The sequence below is a fragment of the Chiloscyllium plagiosum genome, chromosome 42, assembly GCF_004010195.1.
Source record: "Chiloscyllium plagiosum isolate BGI_BamShark_2017 chromosome 42, ASM401019v2, whole genome shotgun sequence".
In the NCBI taxonomy this organism is placed as follows: domain Eukaryota; kingdom Metazoa; phylum Chordata; class Chondrichthyes; order Orectolobiformes; family Hemiscylliidae; genus Chiloscyllium; species Chiloscyllium plagiosum.
This window is the reverse complement of record NC_057751.1, coordinates 11,900,310-11,928,282: the sequence shown is the minus strand read 5'-3', so window position 1 is coordinate 11,928,282 and position 27,973 is coordinate 11,900,310. Positions and strand designations below refer to the sequence as shown.

General features: G+C 40.7%; 1 protein-coding gene across 4 annotated transcripts in view; it reads right to left on the bottom strand.

Moving 5' to 3' along the window:
• LOC122543129 (disintegrin and metalloproteinase domain-containing protein 9-like) overlaps window positions 1-27,973 on the bottom strand; it is a 130,755-nt gene that overhangs the window by 57,882 nt on the left and 44,900 nt on the right. For all 4 annotated transcript variants that reach the window (XM_043681473.1, XM_043681470.1, XM_043681471.1 and 1 more), the window contains 5 exons: window positions 23,357-23,435; window positions 20,088-20,164; window positions 9,780-9,990; window positions 2,661-2,726; window positions 2,493-2,561 (listed from right to left, as the gene is read on the bottom strand). In XM_043681473.1, the coding sequence (XP_043537408.1) occupies window positions 2,493-2,561; window positions 2,661-2,726; window positions 9,780-9,990; window positions 20,088-20,164; window positions 23,357-23,435 (502 nt within the window). The remainder of the gene's footprint in view (window positions 1-2,492; window positions 2,562-2,660; window positions 2,727-9,779; window positions 9,991-20,087; window positions 20,165-23,356; window positions 23,436-27,973) is intronic.

Below are 27,973 nucleotides of genomic sequence, written 5' to 3'. Positions count from 1 at the left end.
ACCATATTATGATCGCTGCTTCTTAAGTGTTCCCTTACTTTAAGATTTTTTTATAAAGTCTGGTTCATTACGTAGCACTAGGTCCAGAATAGCCTGCTCCCTCTTGGGCTCCATGACAAGCTGTTCCAAAAAGCCATCCTGTAAGCATTCCATGAATTCCCTTTCTTTGGATCCACTGGCAACATTATTTACCCAGTCCACCTGCATATTGAAGTCTCCCATGATCACTGTGACCTGGCCTTTCTGACATGCCTTCTCTATTTCCCGGTACATGTTGCACCCCTGGTCCTGACCACTGTTAGGAGGTCTGTACATAACTCCCATTATGGTTTTTTTGCCTTTGTGGTTCCTCAATTCCACCCACACAGACTCCACATCATCTGACGCTGTGTCATTCAGCACCATAGATTTAATTTTGTTCTTAACTAACAAGGCAACCCCGCCCCCTCTGCCCACCTCCCTGTCTTTTCGATAAGTTGAAAACCCTTAGCTTGTCAACGAGAAACTGTAAAATCTGGCAGTGTGGCCACCTTATTACAGCAATAGTGTGAGTGAAGTAATAAACTGATTGACGGAGACAGGGAGAGGCTGGAGTCGGTGCAGCAGGAAATATGGCTTTTAGCAGAGATTTTCTTCCTCCCAGAGATGCTGGGGTACAGTTACATGAAAGCAAATTCCTGTTGCAAAGGAAATTCTCTTCCTCATCAATTGTCAACCAGAACTGTAGAGAACAAGTTGCCAGGTATGGATGGAGAAGGCATGAGATGTAGTCACCCTATTGGTTGCTACAATAACCAAATTCACTTTCAGAATTCTGAGGCACCGCTACTTGATTAACCCTGGAATGCTAATTCTAAAATGATATAAGCACTGTGCTCAGCCACCTTGTGTGCCTTGGACAGACAGAAATGTCTCAACAGAAAGAAAAGGCCGAATAGAGGGTCTGCCCTCCAGCCATCCAGTAGAAATGGTTCATCAAGTCAGAAAGCACAAGCTGCCATGCAGTATGGATATAGCTTGATGTTATCTCTCATTATGACAACTACTGAATCCTTGGGACTAGTTGTCAACCTTGTACCAAAAGTTCAGCTTGGTCAGAGGTCCCTGATGGACTGAGAGTTGCTGCATAGCAGAGCCAGACTCAAGCTGCAAGAACTCACTGACTATTAAATATTAAATATAGGTCTAGTAAATATTAAATGAACCGCAATAAACACCTAATCTTTTTTACCTTTTCTGATGGCACATACGACTAAGAGATTACCCAGAATAGAAAAACATTTAAAAATCATTTCTGGGTATGCAAAACAATTGTTCAGTGAAATTTTCTGTGCAAACTATTCCTTTGCTGATGGCAATGCTATAATTAAGATGAATAAAAAGTTGGTTTGCTGAACAGATGTTGTTTGTATAAGACTGGAAGGAAGTGGAGAGATGTCAAGTGTGGGTGCTGTGAACCATTCAAATCAAGTGCTCCATTAGTTGTTGTAGCAAAGCTCTGTTTCCAGTTATCTGTTTGCTCATCCCTACACTATAGAGACAGTCATTAAGCACTGACATGAGGAAGATTTCTTTCACTTGGAGGGGAGCGAATATCTTACTCTCTAACTTGGAGTGCTTTGGAAGCTCAGTAATTGAGTGTGTTCAAGATGGGTTTCTAGATTCAAATGATATCAAGGGACATGGGAGATAGCTCAGGAAAATAGCGTTGAGGCAGATGATCAGCCATAATCTTGAACAGCACAGCAGGCTTCAGGGGCTGAATGGTCTAATCCTGCTCCTATATTCTTATGAGATAGTCTGCAGTACACAGTCAGCCAGCCAAAGCAGTTGGTTGCAAATATTTTTAAGATTTGAAAGCTTCATATCCTGCTCCTCAGAGAAAAGCAGGCACTTTATTCTGGTTCGATGCAACACAGTTGGAAAATTAATGACTGTTCCCACACACTGTCTTCGCTTTGTTTGCCCTTGGTTTGCACCAGCCTTGTGCCTCTGATCTAAACCTTCACACAGTGGAATTCGGGGAAACTCTCCCATTAAGAAAGCAAATGCAATACCAAATGCTCCTTAATAATTCAGAATCTAGTGCATTAACTCAAAACATGTCCAACTTAATTCAAGTCAAAAATTGAATACATGTGGGATGCTAATTCAGACTAAAATCACCGCAAGCTTTCAAACTCTTCCAAATCAAGGAAAGGCAAGGTCGAATAATGATGGAAGATTGTTCAGTATTTAGTAGAATTTCTTCAGGTCCTTGTAGAATTGCCTGTTACAAGTTAAAACCTGTATACACAGAAACTATGAAAAGCCAATTTCTTTTTCTTCACTGCCCAGTGGTGTTGCTTGACCTATGAATATAGCCAGGCTGCGAGAAGTCTCCAAACTGGGAGACTTGGGACAAGATACATGAGCATTTTAAGCCTGAAGTCAAGAAAAGGCAACAATAATTTTCCACATAGCATGAAGTGAAATTGTGGAAATGAACTTACTCCATCAAGGTAATTAGCAAGCTGAACCATCTGTTCCCTCACAGCAGTCTCATTCTTGGTCATATCATACTGGAACACATTAAAAAAAAATAAAATTTAAGGGGAGCAATTACACTTTTATAGACACCTCATTTCATTTTGGTTACAGAAAGCAGCTTTCATACTTACCAGGTCCTTATCGACAACCAAAAAGAGCTCAACATATCGAGTCTGGGGCAAAATGGCCCGTTTGTTCTGTGAACACAAAGTAAAAACTTGTAAACTTTCTGTGACAGTTGAAGATCTATTTTTCCCAGGTGCAAACACACAGAGTAGATAAGAATAAACAGTCTGGATTATGACCGTTGGATGCCATCATTACCCATGCTATTGTACTTAAATCACTTTAGCTTTGAGAATAATAAGTAGATCATTTCATATGCCTGTAATTTTATTGGTTTTAAATGTCAACCCTAGATATTCACTCACTTCATTTTAAAACAAAACTATTCACTTCTATGATAACAGAAGTGACATTAGAAAATCGTAAGACAAACAGTATTTTGAAGAATCACATTGTTCTGCAACAACTCCGATAACCTTTGCCACCATATTGTACCTGGGGTAAATATGTGACATAATTGATCTCTGCCTTCATTCTTTGAGTGGTGCATATGGCATGATTTGGGACGAGTGCAGGTTGATTTCCAGTTCTTCCACTTTTGCAATGAAAGCTCTTGGCTTGGCTATGGTCAGAATCCTATTCAGTGTGAAAGAACCATGTGAATCTGGAATGTCCCAGTTCATAATAATATGAGTGAGCTCCAAGGACTGCAACAGATATTTTATGCTCCAGAATATACAGACCAGGTGCAACAGTGCAGCTTTCAAGCTATCCCAGAAATGTTTTGGTTGGATATACAGACCACTCAATACATGCTGAAAGGTATAATTAAATTTATTCCAAAATCAAACCGTCCACAGATCCAACAATGCATTTGAAATATTTTGGTTCTTTTAGCATCAACGGTTGGACATTTTCCTGCAATGTGGAGGGAAAATGATTAGTCACAATATGAGCTTCATTCTTTGAATTTTTGTGATCTCTGGGGAGGCAGTGCAGGTTTGGAAACTTTTAAGTCGGCAAACCTTGTGATTTTCAGTCATTTACATAATTAGGTGGAAAGGTTTCAAGTAATGCTTATTCAAAGTGCTGCCCATCCCACTATTGGTGTCAGCTGTGGCTCAGGTTTCAGACTGAGCATGGAGTCAGAAAATCATCTGAAGACTTCACAAAAGGGAGACAATGGCTTAGTGGCAATATTGCAAGACAATTATTCCAGAAATTCAGCTGATTGCCTGGGGATCCAGGTTTAAATCTATGCTGGCAATTTAATTCAATTAAAAAAACTGTAATTAAGATTCTACTGACAACCCGGAAACCATTGTTGATTGTTGGAAAAACCCACCTGGCTCACTAATGTCCTTCAGGATCTGCCATCCTCATCTGGTCTGAACAACATGTGACTCCAGACCCACAGCTTTGTGCCTTCTGAAAAGGCCAAGCGAATCACTCAGTTGTATCAGTTACTCCAAAATCTCAAAGAAATTAAACCAAATGGACCATCTTGGCACCAGAAAAAACAACAGAAAGAGCCCTATCGACCCTGAAAAGTCCAAAATACTAATATCTGGGGGCTTGTCGAAGGAACATTTATTCAGACCGCAGGATTCTTGTTACATACACTCACAGCACGTTTATTACTTGCAATCCGAGGGTCTCAACCTTAAAGGGACATTGGTTGCCTTTGCCCAGAAAGTCTGTCTTTTGGCGGTTACAATCACATTTTTATACACAAATCCACGTCAATTATACTTCGGTTTCTTCCTATTGACCAATTACATAATGATTTTCAAGCCTTGGTAATAGATCAATCACATTGTGTTTTGAGTACATGGCACTTACCATCAGATCATTTCCCTCAAACTTCTGCGACACAGTTTGAATGTGGTTTACTTTCCTGTTGTGTCACTGAATTGGGACAAGTTGCGGTAAGATAGCTTGGCTATATGTTTGCTTAAGTTGAACCAGGTCTGATTAACCCTACGTTGTCTGAGTGTTTAGCTGCATGTTTACTGTCCCCACTTTAGAATACCTGAGGTGACCTACTTTTATGTTCTGGCTCAGTTTTTGAATTCTTCTGCAGGCTCATGCCAAAACTGGAAGACGTGTTTCACAGACCAGTCTGACAGTCATACTCACAGAATCATACCTGACAGACAATGTCCCAGACACCAACATCACCACTGCTGGATGTAGAAACTTAGAATCCCTACTGTGAGGAAGCAGGCTATTTGGCCCACTAAGTCCACACCGACCCCCCCAAAGAACACTCACACAAAATTCTGCTGCAAGTTTTACTATAAGTAATAACTGATAGCACAATAAAAGCACACTGAAAATCTCTTCAACCTCTGAGATTTGCAACAGCCTGCTCAAATCATCCGAAGGATGTTTAATGCTGAAGTTTTTTTTAAGAAATAGACTTCAGGTTCTTTTGCGTATGAATTGAGCAGGTTTTCCAAATCTCAGAAGTTGAAGAGCTGGATAGAGAAACAGAGGCTGCAGGACTGGGGCCAACTCAGGAAAACAATGAAACATGCTGTACTTATGTGCATTTAAAGGAAGGAGAAGTTGATTTTCTCATCATATCCTGTTCCTATATGAACTCTTCAACTCAGTGATGTTTTCAGTGTGCTTTTATTACACTATCACTTGTAAAATTTACAGCAGAATTTTGAGTGAAACTGCAGACTCATACAAGAAGAATGCTGGGAGTTGAAATGTTTACTCTACACATGGTACTATGTGAGTATCTCAAAACACATCACAAATATGGTTTGACTTCAAAACGCAGAACATATTTTAGACAAATGATGACTTTCCCTGAAAGTTCTGTTTCTATATTTTAGGTTATGCCCGTAATCCCCTTAATATTTTCAACACTCAATCAAATTGCACCTCAACTTGTTAAATCCAGGGAATACTGTACAACCCAAATTTTTGTCAGGTGCCCTCTAATTTAACACTTGGAAGTTCAGTGTCATTCAGCATTGAACATTAAATCTGAATTACTATGAAGCTTCATTTAGATGGCCATTTTATGCGTAAATATGCAGATCATGACTGGATTCAAGCATTTGAAAGTGATTTGGGAGTTGCAAACGTGAAACCATTCCAGACCTCACTTTATGCAGTTATCAAGAACAGCATCCAGTGAAGTAAAACAATGATATATAACATCAGGAGTCTCTCATCTCGATTATTATCATCCTTCATTCCAGCCAGATTCCACTTTCGCTCAAATTTCCTCAGAGGTGATGAAGTTAACTCAGACTGCAGAAAAGAAATTGGAAGTGCAGGGAGGAATAACTCACCATCAAAGATGTAATTGCTGCAAAGGTGACGGGGATATACTAGCCACTGAGTGATCCTACATCCCTCCTCACCTCACTGACAATCGCACCTGTGTTTCCAACTCGTGGAATTGTCTATGTGCTCTCCAACTCTTTTTGGCTGCATGATAACTCATATTTATATTATGAACTTCAGGTGTGATGTTTCTATTTATGCTGAAAAGCATTTCCCATTATGCAGTGTGGTGAAGATTGACATTGAGCAGTAAAAGAAAACCACTGAGTACATTTAAGTCTGAGATAGATAGGTTGTTAAGTATCAAGGGGATCAAGGGTTATGGGGTGAAAGCGGGAGGATGGGGTTGAGAAACATCAGCAATGTTTGAATGATGGAGTAGACTTAATGGGCTGAATGGCCTAATTTCTGCTTCTTTGTCTTATGGAGTCATTATCATGAGTTTGACCCAAACCAGAATCCAAGCAAGAAATAGTACCAAACTCATGACAATGACTCCCGTATCGTTTTCTTTTACTGCTCAATTTCAATCTTCACCACACTGCATAATGAATAATGCTTTTCAGCATAAGTACGAACATCTGAAGTTCATAAAATAAAATTATTTCCACAATAATCATCCTTTACACTTCATAAAAGAAGTTTTTTAAACCATGCAGGTTGGAAGATCCAACATAGACTTAGTGAGAGGGCTCAATTTTACCAAGAGATATGAAATATTGAGATAGCAATATCAGAGTCTGAATCCGACTGTGGCAGCTGAACAGCTTGACTTCAGTTATTTAATCAACTGTAATTTTAATAAATAACCATTGATGAAAAATGTGACACTTCAAAGATCAGGAGATAGTGGCAAGATGGTAATCTCACTGGACGAGTTACGTGGAGCCCCTAGCTAATGTTCTGGGTTGGTTTCCATCCCACCATGGTCAACACTGAAATGAAAATTCAGTAAAAATCTGGAACGAAAAGCTAGTCTAATGGTGACCATGTATCCATTATCAATAGTTCTAAAAAAAACCTTTGGCTCAATCATGTCCCTTGGAGAAGGAAGTTTGCCATCCTTAACTGGTCAGGCCGACGTGTGACTGCTGACTCTCTGCCCAGCAACCACTCATTTCACAGGCAGTTAAGAATGGACCATAAATGCTGGCCAAGCCATCAATACCCACATCCCATGAAAAAATGAAGAAATACGTGTCATAAACATCCATCTGGTTAACAAATGGCAAAGGATATCTGTCATCATTACCCTGTCTGGCTTTCTTGTGAAAACCAAAAGAATAGTGGATGCTGGATTTTGAGGAAGGGTCACTTGAACCAAAATGTTAACTCTGATTTCTCTCCCCAGACGCTGCCAGACCTGCTGAGCTTTTCCAGCAAATTCTGTTCTTGATTTTGGCATACTTGTGAGTCTTAGTACAAAGAAATCTAATAGACTTCTAACTGATAAACACCAGAAGTTAAAAGGTTGGTTAGGCAGTGTCCAAGCATGTATTTTCCCTTGTCAGTGGTTTTTAGACTCACATCACAAAACTCCAACAACCATGAAGTCAGCTGCTTGGCAACTAGTAACCTGATGTAATTTACAGGAAACATTTGCTTTCCTCAAATCAGTGACCATACTCATGCCCATAAATATACATAAAAATAATACAAGAATAAATATAAAATGTAATAACATACATGTATATCCACTTAGCTCATGCCCAATTATACCTGTTATTTTTATGCATATATTAGAACAAGGAGGGTAGCAAGGTAAAGAATAGGCCCGCACAAAGACAAAGGAGGGAAGCTATGGGTGGAGCCACAGGAAGTGGGAGAGATCCTTAATACTTTGTATTGGTATTCACCAAGAAGAAAGCCATGACTAATGTTGAGGTAAGGGACGAGTGTGTGAATACTCTGGCGAATGTCAATATAGTAAAGGAGGAAGATTTGGGTATTCTAAATTGCACTTAGGTAGACAAGTCCCCAGGGCCAGATAGGATCTATCCCAGGTTACTGCAAGAGGCAAGGGAAGAAATAGCTGGGGTGTTATTAGATATCTTCACAGAGGACTGGAGATTAGCCAATATTGTTCCCTTGTTTAAGAAGATTATAGGCCAGTGAGCCTGATATCTGTGGTGGGGAAGCTCTTGGAGAAGATACCAAGGGACAAAATATATGCACATTTGGAAGAAAATGGACTAGTTAGTGACAGGCAGCATGTACACGGAAGGTCATGGCTCACCAACGTGATTGAAATTTTTGAAGATGGGGCGAAGATAGTCGGTGACGGTAGGGCTGTGGACTTCAGCATGGACTTTGATGAAGTCCCACATAGCAGATTGCTACAAAAACTAAAATGACATGGATTCAGGCTGGGCTGGCTAGATGGATACAAAACTGGCTTCGTCACAGAAAACAGAGGGTAGCAGTAAAAGGGTGATTTTCAGAATGGGAATTGGTAACTAGTGGTGTTCCACAGGGATCAGTCTTGGGTCTTCTGTTGTTTGTAGTACATATAAATAATCTAAAGGAAAATGCAGATGGTCTGATTACTAAGTTTGCAGATGACACATAAATTGATGGAGTTGCTGATAGTGCCGACAATTGTGAAAGGATACAAATAGATTGGTGATTTGGGCACAGAATTGGCAGATGGAGTTTAATCCATACAAATGCAAGGTGATGCATTTTAGAGGATCAAATTTAGGTGTGAATCATACTGTAAATGGCAGAACCCTTAGGAACATTAACATACAGACAGATCTGGTTGTGCAGGTCCACAGTTCCTAAAAGTGATAACACGGGTGGCCAAAGTGATTAAGGCGGCATATAGCATGCTTGCCATCATTGGCCAGACCATGGAGTACAAGAGTTGACAAACCATGTTGCACCTATATGAAACCCTTATTAGGCTGCATTTGGAGTATTGTGTGCTATTTTGGTCACCACACTACCAGAAGTATGTGGAAGCTTTGGAGAGAGTGCAGAGAAGGATGTTGCCTGGTCTCAAGGACATTGGCATTGAGAAAGGTTAAAAAAAAACACAATTGTTTTCACTGGAAAGATGGCGGCTGAGAGGCTGATAAAGGTCTACAGAATTATGAGAAATATCGAGAGGCTTTTTCCCAAAGCTGAGGTTACAATTACAAGAGGTCACAGGTTCAAACTGAGAGGAGAAAAGTTGAAAGGAGATGTGCGAAGGAAGTTTTTCATATAGAGAGTGGTAGGAGCCTGGAATGCACTGCCCTAAGAGGTGGTGGAAGCAAGCACTTTGGCAATATTTCAGGGGCATCTGGATGGTTACATGAACAGGGAGGGAAGAGAGGGATATGGACCGATTAAGGGAAGAAGGTTTGTATTTTTAGTTCAGTTAGGGCATGATGATTGGCACAGGCTTGGAGGGCTGAAGGCCTTTTCCTGTGCTGTACTTTTCTTTTGTTCTTGATTCTTTTGTTAACATGTAACTGTCACCTGGCTCCCTCACTGCAATTTGTCTCAGGTATATCTGGCAGTCAGAACTAGGTGATAACATGCATAGTTTGTGAAAATGACCAAATCACTGAATTGTCAAGAAGACGATTCACCATCCCTTCTCTCGAGCAATTACATAAGTGCAAGAAATGCTGATCTTGCCAGCAGTGCCTCCACCTACTAAATGAATGGATAGAAAGCTCATCTCTGTAACCTCATACATTTTTCAATTGAAAAAAACTTCAATTAACCTGCTTAGACATATTCTGACACACCTCACAGCCAGGTGGGACTTGAACTTCGGCCTCCTGGACCAGAGGTAGAAATGTTATCACTGAGCTCCAAACTCAGTAATTAAGAGATGTACAAATGATTAGCAATAATTGAATACAAAAGGCCTTATGACTTACGCGCAGGAAGCCCGTCATACTGTGACCATCATGGGAATGTTGTTCTGCACGCTCCTGATCAACTGGCTGCATAGTGCTGGCCAAATCCGATACTCCACAGACTAAATGTTCTTCAAGCAGATCCTCCATACGATAAACAATATGTTGGAAGGTACTGGAGGACTCAAGTGGTTCAATTGCATAATGAGTGTCACTTGTCTGCAGTAATCCTCTGTGGAGAAACAATGACAGGTACACTTTTCTTACATCAATCACTTTTCAAACATCTGATGTGCATTTGTCAATTATTTTTGAATTGGTGTTAATAGAAATAATCTGGAAGTGGTCAGGTTCCTACAAATTGCAAAATACAGTATCATTAACTACATAACAATGGAATGCATCGGAAGCATTTTAGTCAGGTGATGTTGTGAGGAATGCAGGACAGGGAAGCAATACTGCCTTCTACATTTTGCTACGTTTCTGGCTCTCCTGCTGCTGCAGAGAAGAAGCCATGCAGCTTTTGGACTTTAACAAGCACATTTGAATATTCGTCTTGGTTCAGTTAGTAGCTATTTTTGTCTTTGAGTCACAACAGTACAGATTCAAGTCCTATAACAGTGGTATCAGTCAGAATCCAGTTGACACTATTTCAATACTGAGGGCATGTTACACTGATGAAGGTGCCATTTTTTGATGAGATTTCAAACTGGGAATGCGTTTGCTTTCTCGATGGACATAAATAATTCCATTTCAAGGGCAGGAGGGTATTCTGAGGCCATGATTTATGCCTGATAAAAAGCAAAAACACATTTTTTGATCATTATCTATTTGCTGTTCAGAGGAATGTGCACTTTACAAACTAGGTGCTGGATGTGCACATTGCAACAACGACCACATTCAAAACATACTTCACGAGAACCAATCCTGAGGGAATAAAAGGTGCAATATAAATGGAAGCTTTTATTTGCTTTCTTTGACTCTGCAGTCAGAAAGGCATGTAAAAAGGACAGCATCCACTGAATGACTAACAGCCTGACATAATTTGTAGCAAATAATTTCTTTCAACTCAGCTATAGTGCAAAAGTTAATAAGTCAACAACACAAACTGAGTTCCTCAGTCTTTTTCATCTGAATCTACAAATAGATACATGCTTTCACTGAAAAGTACATTTTCTCAAGATATACAAGCTGTACTTATTTTAATATTTTAATGGACTACAGCTGACTATGATATTCTTATCAAAGCCCTGGTAAAATGGTTTTAAATAATCAATGCGACAAAATGTAAATTTTGGGGAGATTTTATGAGTGCCATACATCTCAACATCATCGCAATAAGTATAATTACAATAATTGGACAGAAATTTTAAAAATTAGTCTTCAGTTATATTTCTAAAATAACCAAGATTTGAGGAACAGTCCATTAGATTGGAAGATAGCAAATGTAACTCCTTAATTAATTCAACAAGGGAGGGAGAGAGAAAGATTAGAATTGACTTAATATAGAGAGAGCTCCCCAAGCTCTTGAAGGAGCTTGATAGGGTGTGTGTGGATATTAGAATCCAGAAATAGCAGTCATCGTTTACAAATAAGGGGTAAAGATGTAAGACAAAGTTGAGCGCAAATTGTTTCTCAAAGAGCATCATGAGTCTTTGGAAATCTCTTCATCAAACAGTTAATCGTTTATGAAAATTTTTAAAGAAGCATTGGTTAAATTATTACAAAAGCAAGGGAGGATTACGTGTTATCAGGAGTAAGTGACAATGTGAAGTTGAGGTGAAAAACAGATCAGCCATGGTCTGATTAAATAGCTGAGAATGTTGGGGGAGGGGGTAGCTAATGGTCAATCTCTGTACCAAACACTTACATTCGTCATGTTAATCTTGAATATATAAGTCAAATTCCCTTTTTCAAAGCTACACTTGATTAGCTCTTACTCCTTACAATAAAGAAAAAAATAACAAGCATGAATTCCACGTGGTAGATAGCAGTGAACACAAGCTAAACTTGGTGCATCATGGAAGCAATCTCATACAACCACATAACAAAAAAGGTCAGTCATTGCTGGAGGCTCTAGCTAGCGAACAGACTTCACCAAACCAAAATACTGCAAATTTAGATTAGATTAGATTCCCTTCGGACCAACCAGTCCACACTGACTCTCCGAAGAGTAACCCATCCAGACCCCCCATCTCCCTCTGACTAATGCACCTAACGCTATGGGCAATTTAGCATAACCAATTCACCTGGCTGCACATCTTTGGACTGTGGGAGGAAACCGGAGCACCCGGAGGAAACCCACGCAGACACGGAGAGAATGTGCAAACTCCACACAGACAGTCGCCCAAGGCTGGAATTGAACCTGGGACCTTGGTGCTGTGATGCAGCAGTGCTCACCACTGAGCCACCGTGCACAAATGCTGAAGGTTTTTAATTTTTTTTAAATGGTGAAAATACCCAATAAACAGACAATCTAAAAAAACAATATTTTGGTTGTTGACCTTTCATCAAAATTTCAAAGAAATGTTGCTCCAGGTTTAAATAAAGTGCAAAAAAAGGCCAGTCTTGATAGGGTTTAAGGCAGGAGAGAGATTAAGTGGCCAAAGCAATGATGAGAAAAGGCAAAAGGAAATAGCAATATAATATGTAAACAAAATATAAGTGCAGACAATTTGCAAATAGGAATCACATAAATTTCATCGACAGTTGTTATTCAAAAACAAAAATAAAAAGTCAAGGCAGAGGGTTATGGTCTGAAAATGTTGAACACGGTGTTGAGTCTGGAAGACTGTGAAGTGCCTAATTCAAAGATGTGGTTCTATTCCTCAAGCTGACCTGGAGTTTTATTGGAACAGCAGAGGAGAATGAAGGCAATAAGGTCAGAATGAGAGTGAACTGAGAATTATTACGACAGAAAACCATAAACTTGGAGTCAGTCCCAGGAATGAAAAGCTTAATGTTTGAGGAACGTTTGAGGATTCTGGGTCTATACTCAATGGAGTTCAGAAAGATGCGGGTAGATCGAATTGAAACTTACAGAATACTGAATGGCCTGGACAGAGTGGATGTTGGGAAGATGTTTCCTTTTGTAGAACAGATTTGGACCAGACAACACAGCCTTAGAGAAAAGAGAAGACCTTTTAGAGTGGAGATAAAGAGAAACTTCTTCAGCAAGAGAGTGGCAAATCTATGGAATTCATTGCCACAGAAGGCTGTGGAGACCAGGTCATTGAATACATTTAAGACTGAGATAGATAGGTTCTTGATTGTAAGGGAGATCAAGGGTTACGGAGAGAAAGTGGGAGAATGGAGTTGAGAAATGTTTCAGCCATGATTGAATGGTGGAGCGGCTTTGATTGGCTGAATGGCCCAATTTCACTCCTATGTTTTATGGTCTTATGGTCCTTGATGGTGAATAGGTGGGATTTTATGCTTGTGCTCATTTTTCTTCCAATAAAAAAAAGATTGATAACCCTTTTCAAAGAAATTTAGCCTTCACAGTGCTTTTAAAGTTAACCCTTTTTGAGAGACTTTTGCATCAGCTGTGACAAAAATGAAGCAAAGATGGGTTTAGACCAAACACAATATTTTCATGTACCTTGCAGCCAATTTCAACTGTGTTGCAAACAAGAACTCCAGTATGTTTAAAACCATATCTTGGAAGAGATTTTCTAAACTTAAATGGTAATTAATCTAATGAACATTCATTATGCAGCACACTCAAAGTCCTTAAATCCATTTTTTTAAAAAAGGTTTTCTGATCGGGGAGGATCCAAGATGGTGGCAATGTAGGAAGGTTGCGTTGCAGAGCTCCGCACCACAAAGCAAGCGGGACAAAGTCCTAACCTGCTCTACTCGGATCAGTGTGATATCCTGGAATGCTGGAAAGGTTGTAGAGTCCCACGAAATTGTCAGAGAGTAACTTATCTCAGTTTTCGCCACCCAAGGATGCTGAAGAAGGGAGGAGGTACGTTCAAGGCCGGGTCTGCGGCCCAGGCTGGAGGATCGTCAGACTCTATTTCCTACCAGGTCCTGGTAAAGGATTTTGCGAAACCTCGCGAGATGTTGGGTAAGCAGATAGAGGAGAAGCTGGCCCTTATCTCGTATCATGCTGCAGAAGCATGAACAGCAGCTCGGAGACCTGAAGAAAAGGACGGATAAGGTAGAATGTAGAGTCACAGAGATGAAAGCTGATACCAGTTTCTCCATGAATGGATCCAGGCCCTGGAGATGCAGGTCAGCAATTTGCTTGGCCAGGTTGATGACCTCGAGAACAGAGGCAGGAGAAAAATATTCAGATTATCGGTCTGCTGGAGGGTAAGGAAGGTGAGCGACTGGTGGAATTTATTGACAACTGGTTGCTGAAATTCATTAAAGTGGAGGCTGGAATGAGAAGCTTGACAATTTGGAGGGCTCACCAGGTTATGGCATTGAGGTCAGGTCTGGACCAATGTCCTCATCCTGTTTTGGTGCAGTTTCATCGCTATATAGATAAGAAGAAAATCGTGGAAGCTTCCAGAACCCAGGGGAAGGATCTAAAGGCCAGAGTTTACGAGAGCTGTAAGCTGATGTTCTTCCAGGTCTCCTCAGCGGCAGTGATCCGGAAAAGAAAATCTTATAACAGCATCAAGAAAAGACTGAGGGAGCTCAGGATCTGGCAGTGCTTCGGATAACCTCAGATAGATCTGTATATCTCTTTGACGCATCAGAGAAGGCAAGAGACTTTGTGGACAAATTAACTTAATCTGAACAATTTAGTATGTATAAATAGTAGTGTTGTTTGGGTATGTCTCTACTTTTTAAAAAAAAGAGGAAGTCTGGTCAGGGCTTTCTTTTCCTTTTTTTTAATTAGTAATAATTTGGTCCCAACTATGCTCAGGGGCAGTTGGGATTTGTACTTTCAATTTCTAAATTAAGTTCTACCAAAGGATGGGTAGGGTACTTACCTTTTTATTCAAAATTTCTTTGTTCACTTTGATATTTCATGGTGTATTTTCTTTCTTTTCTGCTTGTGTTTGTGGTGCGGCTCTAGCTAGGAGAGAAAATGGTTGGGATGGCTAGATGCCTACTCACAGGCAGTTTATGCCCGGTTCAGGTATTTAAATGCCCTGGCTGCAATATTGGCAGTGGGACAGGAAGTTGGGTTTTGGGATGTGCAGATGCAACCTTTGGGCAGGAGGTGAGTTCCCTTATTCAGCGCCATTGGTGCTTTATGTGTTGGTTTGTTTTTTGGTTTTTGTTGTACATAGTCTTTGATAGCTTTGTAGGTTTATTAACGGTAGTGGTTTGAGTTTATGTCATTTTTACGTTCGATGGACCTTACGACATTAAGGCTCGGCGACTTGTAATTAGAGTTCCTCCTCTCTGGAATTTAAATGTTATTGCAGAAGGTTATGGCGAATGACTTGATTCAATAGTGCCCTGCAACATCAAGGGGAGTCACTCACCAATCAAGAGGAAAAGCGTACTCTCGAGTCTTAGTAAGGAAAACGTAAATATTATTTTTTTTACAGGAGGCACATTTGGATGATAGGGAGCATTTGAAACTACCGCAGAATGGCTTTGATCAAGTTTACTTTTTATCTTTTAATACCAGAAGCAGAGGAGTGGTGATATTGGTTAGGAGAAATCTCCCATTTAAGTTCCTCGAGTGTGTTAAAAACACACACAGAAGGTTTGTAATCCTCTAAGCCCCGATAAACCAGGAAGAATATGATGTTTTAAATGTTTACTGACCTCTGGTCCATCCCCTCAAATTTCTGGTAGATGCGTTCTCTAAATTGATCAGTCTTGAGTCCCGGCATTTCATTATAGGGGAGATTTTAACTGTCTCATGGATGCCCAAAGACCACCACCACCCCCCCCGATATCCTCTGTATAAACTAAATATTTAGTGGATCTGTGTGGAGTTAGGGTTGGCAGACGTCTGGAGGCATCTCCACCGTACAGGCAGGGATTTTAAGTTTTTTTTCCAATCCATACAGATTCCACACCAGGATTGATTTATTTCTGACCCCCATGGCAACCCTGGACTTGGTGGTATCTTGTACAATTGGTAATATTACCAACGCTGATCATTCTCCAGTGTTGAAACTTTATTGCTGGAACAGCACAGCAGGTCAGGCAGCATCCAGGGAACAGGAGATTCGACGTTTCGGGCACAGGCCCTTCTTCAGGAATGAGCAGAGAGTGTTCAGCAGGAGAAGATAAAAGGTAGGGAGGAGGGACTTGAGGAGGGGCGTTGGAAATGTGATAGGTGGAAAGAGGTCAAGGTGAGGGTGATAGGTCGGAGTAGGATGGAGGCGGAGAGGTCAAGAAGAAGACTGCAGGTCAGGAAGGCGGTGCCGGGCTGGAGGGATTCGGCTGAGACAAGGTGGGGGGAACCAGTGTACCTATGGGTTAAGATTAAGGACACTATAACAGGCCTGAGGCAGTGGCAAATGGATCCCTTTTTCCTTAATAAGTTTGTGGAGTACTTCTCTCAGGAATTTAGGGTGTTCATAGACATTAACTCAGATTCGGTTAGTAGCTTGTCTGTCTTTTGGGAAACTGCCAAAGCCTATGCCGGGGGTTAGTTATTTCTTATGCTGTCAGTAAGAAGCGGCAGAAGGGCGAGCAGCAACATCTCCTTGAAGCACAGTTGCAGGCAGCTGAGAAGGCTGACATGGACAGGCACTCATTGGCCAAGCTACAGAGGATCACGGTGCTGCGGTCTGCATTGAATTCGGTGCTCATGCAGACAGCAAAGAAGGAGCTTAGTTTTGCAAAACAAGGATTACATGAGCATGGTGACAAACTGGGCAAGTACCTAGCGTATCTCGCCAGGAAAAGGAGTGCCCCTCAAGCTATTCGGGAAAGGTCTGGGAACCTAACGTGATACCAAAAAGATTAATGTGGCATTTCAGAGAAATATGTCAATCTGAGGGTTGTGAGTAGGGGCGGGCCAAAATGCAGTCCTTTTTCAAGGATCTGGAACTCCTGGGCATGACCCCCGAACAAGTGTCTTTTCTCAATGCCCCCTTATCAGAGCAAGAGGTGCAGGAGGCTGTGAAGCAACTTTAGAGTGGGAAGGCACCCAGTCCTGATGGACTTCCCAGCAAATTTTATATGGAATTTATAAGTATATTGTCAGGCCTGATGCTCAACATGTTCAATGAGTTGTACAGTCATGATCGTCCTCTGCCAATATTTCGCTTAATCTGAAAAAAGGGAATGTCCTGGAGGACTGTGCTTCTTACAGGCCCATTTCACTCTTAAATGTTGATGGTAAAATCCTCTCTAAGACTCTAGTGTTAAGGCTGGAAACTGTATTACCTTCTATTGTTTAACAGTCCAGACGAGCTTCATAAAGGGTCGCAGATCCTCCAATAATGTTCGGAGGCTGCTTAATGTAATTCAAGCGTGTCAACAATAGTCAACACAGGAATTGGTGATTTCTCGAGATGCAGAGAAGGCAATTGACAGAGTTGAGAGGCCGTGCCATTTTCATACTCTCAAGCGGTTTGACATGGGTGAGGCCTTTATAAGATGGGTAAAGATTCTCTACAGTGAACCTTTTGCTGCGGTCAACACCAACGGGGTACAATCAAGCAATTTTAGCATTTTTAGGGGCAGCCAACGGGGCTGTCCACTTTCACCATTGCTTTCACACTGGTGATTGAACTGTTGGTGGAGGCCATTCGTAGGGATCCCAATATATTGGCTCCAGAAGTGGGGTAAAAATTACATAAGATTTCCTTGTACGGGGATGACATCCTCATTTTTTTTGTCAAATCCACCAGTTTCAGTGCTTGCCTGAGACAATGCATCAGCTCATCTGGCACCTTTTCAGGGCACAAGATTAATTTTGTCAAATCAGAGGCTATGCCAATGGGTGGTCTTATGAAGGTGCTTGGTGTTGACGGAAAATCTCGATTCCCATTTAAGTGGTCATGGCAGGGGCGGGTTATGTATTTGGATATATTCATCACTGGTTCTTGCCAGGTTGTTTAAAGCTAATTTTGATCAATTTTTGACAAAATCAAACAAGACCTTCAAAGATGGGGAGGCGCTTCCGGTCTGGTGGTTAGATCGGATAGCTCTTATTAAGATGAATATCCTCCCCCATTTGTTGTACCCGAGACAGATGCTCCCCCTGATTTTCGATAAGCAAACCTTCAGCAGACTGAACAGCTGGTTTAGCTCTTTTATTTGGCATCATAAGCATCCCCTTATTAAATTAGCTAAACTGCAATTGTCTCACAGACTAGAGGGAGTAGATCTCCCGGACATGAAAAATTATCAACTGAGCTCGCTTTTATCTAACGTGAGTGATTGGGCTTGCGTGGACCCTTTTTCAATATGGTTAGATATCAAAACCGCTCAGGCAAAGTGCTCCCTTACTATTTTGCTGTTTTTGGACAAAATGAGGACAGTTAAGGAATATTGCCATAATCCAATTGTTAGCAATACTGTTAAAGCATGAAGGGCAATTCGGCAGAGGGAAGGCAATACTGGCAAAACATCTTTACTTACACTTATAGTGGGTAAGCTGGGTTTTCAAAGAGGGATGATAGATTCAGGACTCAAACATTGGGCAGCTAGGGGTGTGTCTTGCATGGGTGATTTATTTGAGGGAGACGCAATGATGTATTTTGATCAGCTAGCGCGGAAATACAAGCTATCTAGCAGGCATCTCTTCTGTTTTTTTTCAGTTAGGGATTTTATTCAAAAAAAAGACTACACTTTTGACTGATCCCTACAAATCTGACATAGAAAGGAGGGTGCTCAGTGCTAAGAGTGCACTTTCTGTCAGCACTTTATATCATCAACTGGGGGGTGCCCCCTCAGATGAGTTTGATCGACTTTGCAGGGTGTGGGAGAAAGAACTAGGTGTTAAGGTCTCCTCAGAGGCAGGGGAAGATATTTGGGAAATGCAAGAAAGATATCAATTTGCAATATGACCCATGCTTTACAGTTGAAGATTCTCCACACTGCACACTGACTGTGTGGAGTTTGCACATTCTCCCCGTGTCTGCGTGGGTTTCCTCCGGGTGCTCCGGTTTCCTCCCACAGTCCAAAGATGTGCAGGGTCAGGTGAATTGGCCATGCTAAATTGTCCGTAGTGTTAGATAAGGGGTAAATGTAGGGGTATGGGTGGGTTGCGCTTCGGCGGGTCGGTGTGGACTTGTTGGGCCGAAGGGCCTGTTTCCACACTGTAAAGTAATCTAATCTAATCTAGTAATCTAATCCACAGGGTCCACTTGGCTCTGGATCATTTGTCAAAATTTAAACCGGGGTATCTTCAACATGCCCCAAGTGTAAAGTCAGTACGGGCACCCTCACCCATTGTCACTGGTCCTGTGGTAGGCTTGAAACATACTGGAGTGCTGTGGCAGGAGCAATGGAGGAGATTTTGGGTGTAAGGGTGGAGAAGGACCCGATCTCTCTTCCTCTTGGCCTGCCCAGTGTTATCCTTGTAGATGCGCATAAGAAAACACTTTTCAACATCCTCACTTTCTGTGCAAGAAAGAATATCTTTTTAGGTTGGGTGTCTGAAAATCCCCCGGGCCTGTCCGATTGGCGTAAGATTGTTATGGAATATATCCCCTTGGACTTTCTTACAAGTGTGGTACACCACAAAACTGAATTTCTATAAGACATGGCTGTCCTTTTTGGACAACATGGCTGTCCTTTTTGGACTACCTGGACACAGACTTGTCTGTCACACTAAGAAGGGCTTTTATACAGTTGTAACAATTGTGCTTGACGAGTCCAATATCCAGACAGAGGGAACTGCGAACATATCAATAGATGAAAATTAATGTTCTCGATATTTGAGAGTTAGTGTTTTGTTTTGCTGAGCTGTATTATTGTTATCTATTAGTTGTTAGTTATTATTTATTTCGTTAAGTAGTTAGTTGGGTTTTTAAAATACTTTTATCTATGTTTATACATGAATACAAGAGGGCAGTTTGGGTTGTTTACATTTTTTTGGTGTACTTTCTTTGTATTGTTTTGTATTTGTTGTAACATTTAAAAATCTATTTTTCAATAAAAATATATTCTTAAAGTTTTTTTATCAACCTGTTCAGCACTGCTATCATACATCCCTGCAGCAGGTGGGACTTTAACTGGGGCCTCCTGGTCCGGAGATAGGAACACCACCACTACACCACAAGTGCCCTCACGATGAGACAAAGTAAGATGATTAATACATTGTAGGAGGGAGATCATTATCAAGTTAAGGAACATCACTTTCACAGCATCATTGACCTCCCAAACGTGATGTGTTACATGCAGTCACTGCTGTTTTGTGATTAATGCAAGAATACATGCAATCTTTACCTGAGCCCACTGCAGGTGCTAAGAGCAACCATGGAATTGTCCATTCCCTCCACGTATCCCTTAAAGTGACAATGATCCTTCAAAAATAAATAGCAAGGAAATGGTTAAATAAAACTTACACAATTAACTTTAACAAGAACAAGGATTTTAGATTGTTGCAACTTAAAATTCTACCCCTTCAAAATCCCCAAATAAATTCATACTGAATGACAAAAGACAAATGATTTAACACATATACGATTGGTTGGAAAAGAACAGAGACAGAGCAAACAATTCTGAAAATCAAAATTACAGAGCACAAACTGGAAATTCCTTTTTCTGTCACAGTGATTTGGATTTTTGCAGTAGTGAAAACTTTATTTTCTCTAACATGAGGCTCATCCCTCAATTTGGTGGTTGATCAGACAAATGTAGGTCTTTCCTAGCATGCTTTTTTTTAAAGCTTTCCAGCATTTCCTGACTTCTTCATCACATGGTGAGAGAGCAAGATGCCGTCTGACTGCAGGCTCGGGAAGATTTTACCTTTTTCTGCTCTGAGCACAGAGTTTATTTTTAAAGCTCTTCTCAGCTCAACCAATCAGAGGTCTGTTGCCAGGACGAACGTCCTTAACTTGAAAGCTTGTCGGTAAACTTCAGTTTCAACTTATCCCTCCAGTTTGTTTCCAAAAAGATAAATTGTATTGCACGACTCAATGATATGCAACACTTGTTTTTCACATCTGAAAATCTATCTAGTTTTTCAATTATGTCAGTATAACCTGCCATTCAATTTATAGTTCCAAAAAAAAAGTTATTAGTGTATTATCATGTCATTCACAGCTTCTGTTGTTTTTCACTTCTGAGAAGGGGACAAGAAATCTCAAACAAGGGTCAGTGATGGAGTACATCATGACTGTGGCATGAATTTGAGAATGGATTACAAGAAATTGACAAGGCTTATGCTGCCAAAATACACATGACCCAGCTATCCTAAGATCAATGAGCTATTTCCAACGTGCCACTGCTCCAGCTCGATATTGTGCCGATAAGCGAGTCTCCACTTTCCAGGAAAATATTATTTATTGAAATATTTCAGAATGAAGGCCTGGTGATGAAAATTCTCTGGTGATCCTTACTTGGCTTTGGGATTGACCCAAATTTGTTGAAGGAAATTTTAACTATGCTTCCTCCAAAACCAGAGAGTGAGAGAATTATCAGAAAGCAGTCAAAATCTTAAACATGAACCAACATGGTTTGATCCAATCAACTTCCAATTTTAACAGAGACAATCATTCTGAGCAGTGAGGGTAGGAGATTGCTCAATTAAATACTTTCATGTGACTTCATGCATTTTCGAGTTAACCAGGCCCATCAGATTTACTAACCTTGAAAATGCAATTGTGAAGAGTGGCAAAATTTGCAGTGGGAAAGTCAACGAAGCCTTGGAGGCCAAAAGGAGCAGAAATATTTCCCCTCAGCTCTCCTCCCACCTCCCTCCCCAAGTCAAGCAACTTCCCTCCCCATGATTAGGCAACTGATAATATCATTCTATCATTCAGTACTTTGTCCCCCAACATCACAGTGTTGAGTCAAAGGCCTCAGCTGCAACAGTCTCCAACCAAAGGAATAAATTTGTCGATCAGGCTGGATCTGGACAGGAATGAGTGTTCCACAAAACAAACACACACACACACACACACACACACACACACACACACACACACACGTCAAAAATCTATATGAACCTGACTTTGTCCTCACCATCGTACAACCTCACTCCATCAGGAAATCCCAGCTGGTGACTCTTGAGACCATAATGCACTTAAGCTATGTTTCTCTAATGAGGCACAAAAATTGAGTCCAAAACGTCAATTTCAGTTCGCACTTCATGTTGTTTCAATAATTCACTTGCTATGTAACAAAGAAGCAACATTGCGGAAGCTTGTATTTTCAAATAAACCTACTGGACTATAACCTGGTATCATGTGACTTTAACTCAGTTCGCAAATACATCATGTGATGCAAAAAGTGAGAAATAAAGACTGGACAGTTCATGCAAATCACTACGCTTCAGCTACACAATTAATTGTTGGTGTGATTGACAGATGTGTTATGGTTCCAGCTGATATTAGTACTGGACAATTCAGTTCCCGGATTTATGTCTAGCTTGATAGATCAAGGATTCTCTTTGGTTTTAATAAGGTGTTCTTTCACTGATACACAAAAATGCCAATGGTGCAGATTCAGTTTTATCAATGAATCAGATATTTATTATGTAAAAGAAATGAAAATAAAATGGAATAAACCAAAATATTTACATATATGTTTAAAGATTTAGAAACATATGGTAAATTGCAATCCCATCAAGCCAAACAGCACCTCATGACAACACTCAAACATCAAATAGAATTCCCTTCTGGAACCTAGGTAGATTTTGATTTGGCTGTGGCTTTAATTTTCAGTGATAATCTGAGAGACTCGTCCTTGATTTATCGTATATGAGCTCCAGTTTTCTTATCTGCAAATATCTCTTTAGGATTTTAACCAAATACTTGTGGTCTGGAACTTTGAAACTAAACTCATGACATTAAGGTTAACTCTTTCTGAACAGTCTTCAAACTACCTTCCTTTCTCAGGAACAATGAACTGACACATCAATCTTCAACTAAAACTTCTGCAAATTATCAAAATGAAACACAAGAAATTTTTTTTTCAAGTTTTACATGTTTCCTCCAAGCCCAAAATAGAAACCCCAGAATCTTCTGTGTGAAAATCTAATGCAGGACACTTTACTTTCTTTGCTCATAAACTCCCTCATGCAAGTGCAAACCCAGTACTCACCAGGAAGTCTCCCTGACCTACAGTGTTTTGAAAAATATCACCATGGCTACAAAAATACCCACAAGTTAAATCTTTAAACACCTCAGATACACAGAAGGCTTAAAGACCAATTGATCAACACTTCAAAATCCAAAATACACGAGATTAAAAGATATATAAATCACGTCCCTTACATACAGAGGACAATGAGAAGGGAGATCAGGTGTACTTCAGATACTCCCTGTTTCCAGATTCATCAGGAGAATAAGCTGCCAACAGTCACTGACTTAACTCAACCACAAAGACAGGCTACTAAAGAAAAGTACACAATGCTACCAGTTTTGATCAACACTCTGATACAAGTCAATGCTTTCTGAAAAACGTGACAAAGTCAAGAAGGAAACAACTATGTAATTCAAGATTGATGGGTCATAATGGGATAAAACAGTTGTTGCCAACTCGTTGAATACCTGAACATCTGGCCGAGTTGAGATCAAGCTCCCATTGTTGCTGTAGGTGAACATCTTGAAGTCCTTTGGTACAATGTCTCTGAAGTAAAAGAGCATCAGCAGTCAGTGCTAACACATTTGACCACATTTTAACAAACCCATGATATTAGAAAGTTGCAAAAGCTGACATGCAATGACTATAATTTACATGTGATATATTTAAGGAATCCCAAGCAATTAATTTGGAATTTTTTGGTCCTTTTGTTTTCTGAAATGTGATTATACTTTTGAAATGTTGCATGAAACAAATTGACAAAATCTTCATTTGAAAGTAACACGAACACAACATGTTGCTGACTGAGTCAAGACATCGAGGGCGAAAGCAGAGTCATAGAGTCATCGAGATCTACACCATGGAAACAGACCTTTCAGTCTAATGCATCCAGGCCATCTAGATATCCTAACTTAATCTAGTCCTATGTGCCAGCATTTTGCACATAGCCCTTTAAACCTTTCTTCTTCATTTAGTTATCCAAATGCTTTGTAAATATTCTAATTATACCTCCCTCCACCACTTCCTCTGGTGGCTCATTCCATACATATTCTGCCCTCTGCATGGAAACAGTACTCCTTAGATCCTTTTTAAATCTTACCCCTCTCACCTTAAACCTATGCTCTCTAGTTTTGGACTCCCCTATCCTACATAAAAAAATCTTGGCTACTCATCCTATCCATGCCCCTCATGATTTTATAAACCTCTAAAAAGGTCACCCAAGCATCTTCAGGTGATGGGTGCAAGCACAAACATCTGTCTTATCAGCCCTGCTGCTTTCTTAAGCAACATTCCCAGTTTGTGGACTGGCATTTATGTCAGTGGCAATGGCTGAATTTCCCTGATGATACTTAAATATCATGCAGCCAACAGTGCTGAGCCTCCTTTGGACGACAGTTTCTGTCATCACATCACTGCCCCTCAATTCTGTTGGTCGTTGGGCCTAAGTTTCTCACAACTTGTAAACACAACAAAGGCTGTAATACTGGAGGAAATGGTAAACACAATGCCACAGTCGCTTTTTCAGGAAACAGGTACAGAGTTATTCACGGCATTGTTGCTTTTTGCACTTTGGGATGAAAAAGGTTCAATCATCTGTTTGTGGGTGTTTTCAACAACACAAGGGTAATCGCTCAGGTAGGGGTGAATTTACATGGGATTTGCAGTGATAACCAAACTACACATGACAACAAGAACTAATGGGGGATGGCAGACGCATAGTTACAATGTGAAAAGACTATGCCAGAAAGTGAAACTTACAAGTATATGTGTGAAAGAAATGACAGTGTCTGTGAATTGTTCAATGAAACAGCCCAGACTGGACAACAGCGTCAACTGATCTTGGTGAGCCAGAAAATGTTTATGGCCACAGATATGAGTTCCAAAGTTTTCACTCTACACACTTGAATTTCTGGAGAAAACCTGAACTGTGCTGATATTGTTAAAGAAGTTGAACCAAAAACAGTCAGGACCACATTGCAGCTTTCAAGACACTGTCTATTGGTAAACCTTTGAGAAGCACACTTGAATTTGCAGTGATCCATCTGCCACGGTCTTCTGGAGAATAGGCATACCAGCATGCATTCAAAATTTGACTGGTTCTTCATTGATGATATGTTTTTGGAAATATGTCTCTTGATTAAAATATAAGCCACAACTATTAATTTAAACTGGGGCAGTGCTTGTAGAGGAATAAGATGGTGTTATTTTCTGGGTCTGTAGATTGTGAAGGAGCAAAAATGGCCTTGAGTTAAAGTGATATGTGCTTCTTGTCAGATGTGGGAGTTTAAAGAGAGTTTAAGAGTACTGTGGATTATCTGCCATAAATGCTGTTGGTTGTGAATCTTATCAGGTTGACAGTTAGAAGCAATGAGGGATATGTAACAGCAACAGTATGTGATGGATGGCAATTATAGGAAGGGGGTACGTCTCAGGTACAGTCACATAGATGGGTTAACTCCAGGAAAGGTGAGAGAGATAGGCACCTAGGGCAGGAGTCTTTTGTGGATATACCCATTTCAAACAGGTATGCTGTTTTGGAAAGTGTAAGGGGTGACGGATTCTCAGGGGAACGTAGCACGAACAGCCAAGTTTCTGGTATTGAGACTGCCTCTAATGCAACGAAGGGTATGTCAGCTTCCAAGAAATCAATTGTAATAGCGGATTCTCTAGTTCGAGATACAGAAAACGTTTCTGTAGCCAGCAGCGATAAAGCAGAATGGTGTGTTGCTTCCCTGGTGTCAGGATCAAGGATGTCTCAGAAAGGGTGCAGAATGTTCTCACAGGGGAGAGGGGGCAGGAAAAGGTCATTGTCCACACTGGAACCAACGACAAAGGAAGGGAAAAGTTTGAGATTCTGAAGGGAGATTACTGAGAGTTAGGCAAGAATTTAAAAAGGAGGTTCTCGAGAGTAGTAATATCTGGATTACTCCCGATGCTATGAGCTAGTGAGGGCAAGAATAGGAGGATAGAGCAGATGAATGAATGGCTGAGGAGATGGTGTATAGGAGAACGATTCACATTTTTGGATCATTGGAATATCTTTTGGGGTAGAAATGATGTGTATGGATTGCACCTAAATTGGGAGGGGACTAATATACTGGCAGGGAAATTTGCTAGAGCTGCTTGGGATGGTGGAGTAAATAGTAAGGTGGAGGGGTCAGACTCCAAGAGATAGTGAGGAAAGAGATCAATCTGAGACTAGTACAGTTGAGAACAGAAGCGAGCCAAACAGTCAGGGCAGGCAGGGACAAGGTAAATTAAACTGCATTTATTTCAATGCAAAGGGCCTAACAGGGAAGGCATGGTTAGGAACATGGGACTGGGATATCACAGCAATTACAGAGACATGGCTCAGGGATGGGCAGGACTGGCAGCTTAATGTTCCAGGATACAAATGCTACAGGAAGGATAGAAAGGGAGGCAAGAGAGGAGGGGGAGTGGCATTTTTGATAAGGGATAGCATTACAGCTGTGCTGAGGGAGGATATTCCCGGAAATACATCCAGGGAAGTTACTTGGGTGGGACTGAGAAATAAGAAAGGGATGATCACCTTATTGGGGTTGTATTATAGATCCCCTAACAGTCAGCGGGAAATTGAGAAACAAACTTCTAAGGAGATCTCAGCTATCTGTAAGAATAATAGGGTGGTTATGGTAAGGGATTTTAACTTTCCAAACATAGACTGTGACTGCCATAGTGTTAAGGGTTTAGATGGAAAGGAATTTGTTAAGTGTGTACAAGACAATTTTCTGATTGAGTATGTGGATGTACCTACAAGAGAAGATGCAAAACTTGACCAACTCTTGGGAAATAAGGCAGGGCAGGTGACTGAGGTATCAGTGGGGGAGCACTTTGGGGCCAACAACCATAATTCTATTAGATTTAAAATGGAAAAGGATAGACCAGATCTAAAAGTTGAAGTTCTAAAGTGGAGAAAGGCCAATTTTGACAGTATTAGGCAAGAACTTTCAAAAGCTGATTGGGGGGCAGATGTTCTCAGGTAAAGGGACGGCTGGAAAAAGGGAAATGAGATAACAAGAATCCAGAGAAATTATATTCCTGTTAGGGTGAAAGGAAAGGCTGGTAGGTATAGGGAATACTGGATGACTAAAGAAATTGAGGATTTGGTCAAGAAAAAGAAGGAAGCATATGTAAGGTATAGACAGGATAGATCGAGGGAACCCTTAGAAGAGTATAAAGGCAGTAGGAGTATACTTAAGAGGGAAATCAGGAGGGCAAAAAGGGGACATGATATAGCTTTGACAAATAGAATTAAGGAGAATCCAAAGAGTTTTTACAAATACATTAAGGACAAAAGGGTAACTAGAGAGAGAATAGAGCCCCTCAAAGATCAGCAAGGTGGCCTTTATGTGGAGCCACGGAAAATGGGGGAGATACTAAATGAATATTTTGTATCAGTATTTACTGTGGAAAAGGATATGGAAGATAAGGAATTCAGGGAAATAGATGGCAACATATTACAGAGGAGGAAGTGCTGGATGTCTTGAAACGTGTAAAGGTGGATAAATCCCCAGGACCTGATCAGATGTACCCTAGAATTCTGTGGGAAGCTCGAGAAGTGATTGCTGGGCCTCTTGCTGAGATATTTGTATCATCGATAGTCACAGGTGAGGTACTGGAAGACTGGAGGTTGGTTAACGTGATGCCACTGTTTGAGAAGGGTGGTAAGGACAAGCCAGGGAACTATAGACCAGTGAGGCTGTCCTCGATGGTGGGCAAGTTGTCGGAGGGAATCCTGAGGGACAGGATGTACATTTTTCTGGAAAGGCAAGGACTGATTATGGATAGTCAACATAGCTTTGTGCATGGGAAATCACATCTCACAAACTTGATTGAGTTTTTTGAAGAAGTAACAAAGAGGATTGATGAAGGCAGAGCGGTAGATGTGATCTATATGGACTTCAGTAAGGCGTTCAACAAGGTTCCCCATGGGAGACTGATTAGCAAGGTTAGATCTCATGGAATACAGGGAGAACTAGCCATTTGGATACAGAACTGGCTCGAAGGTAGAAGACAGAGGATGGTGGTGGAGGGTTGTTTTTCAGACTGGAGGCCTGTGACCA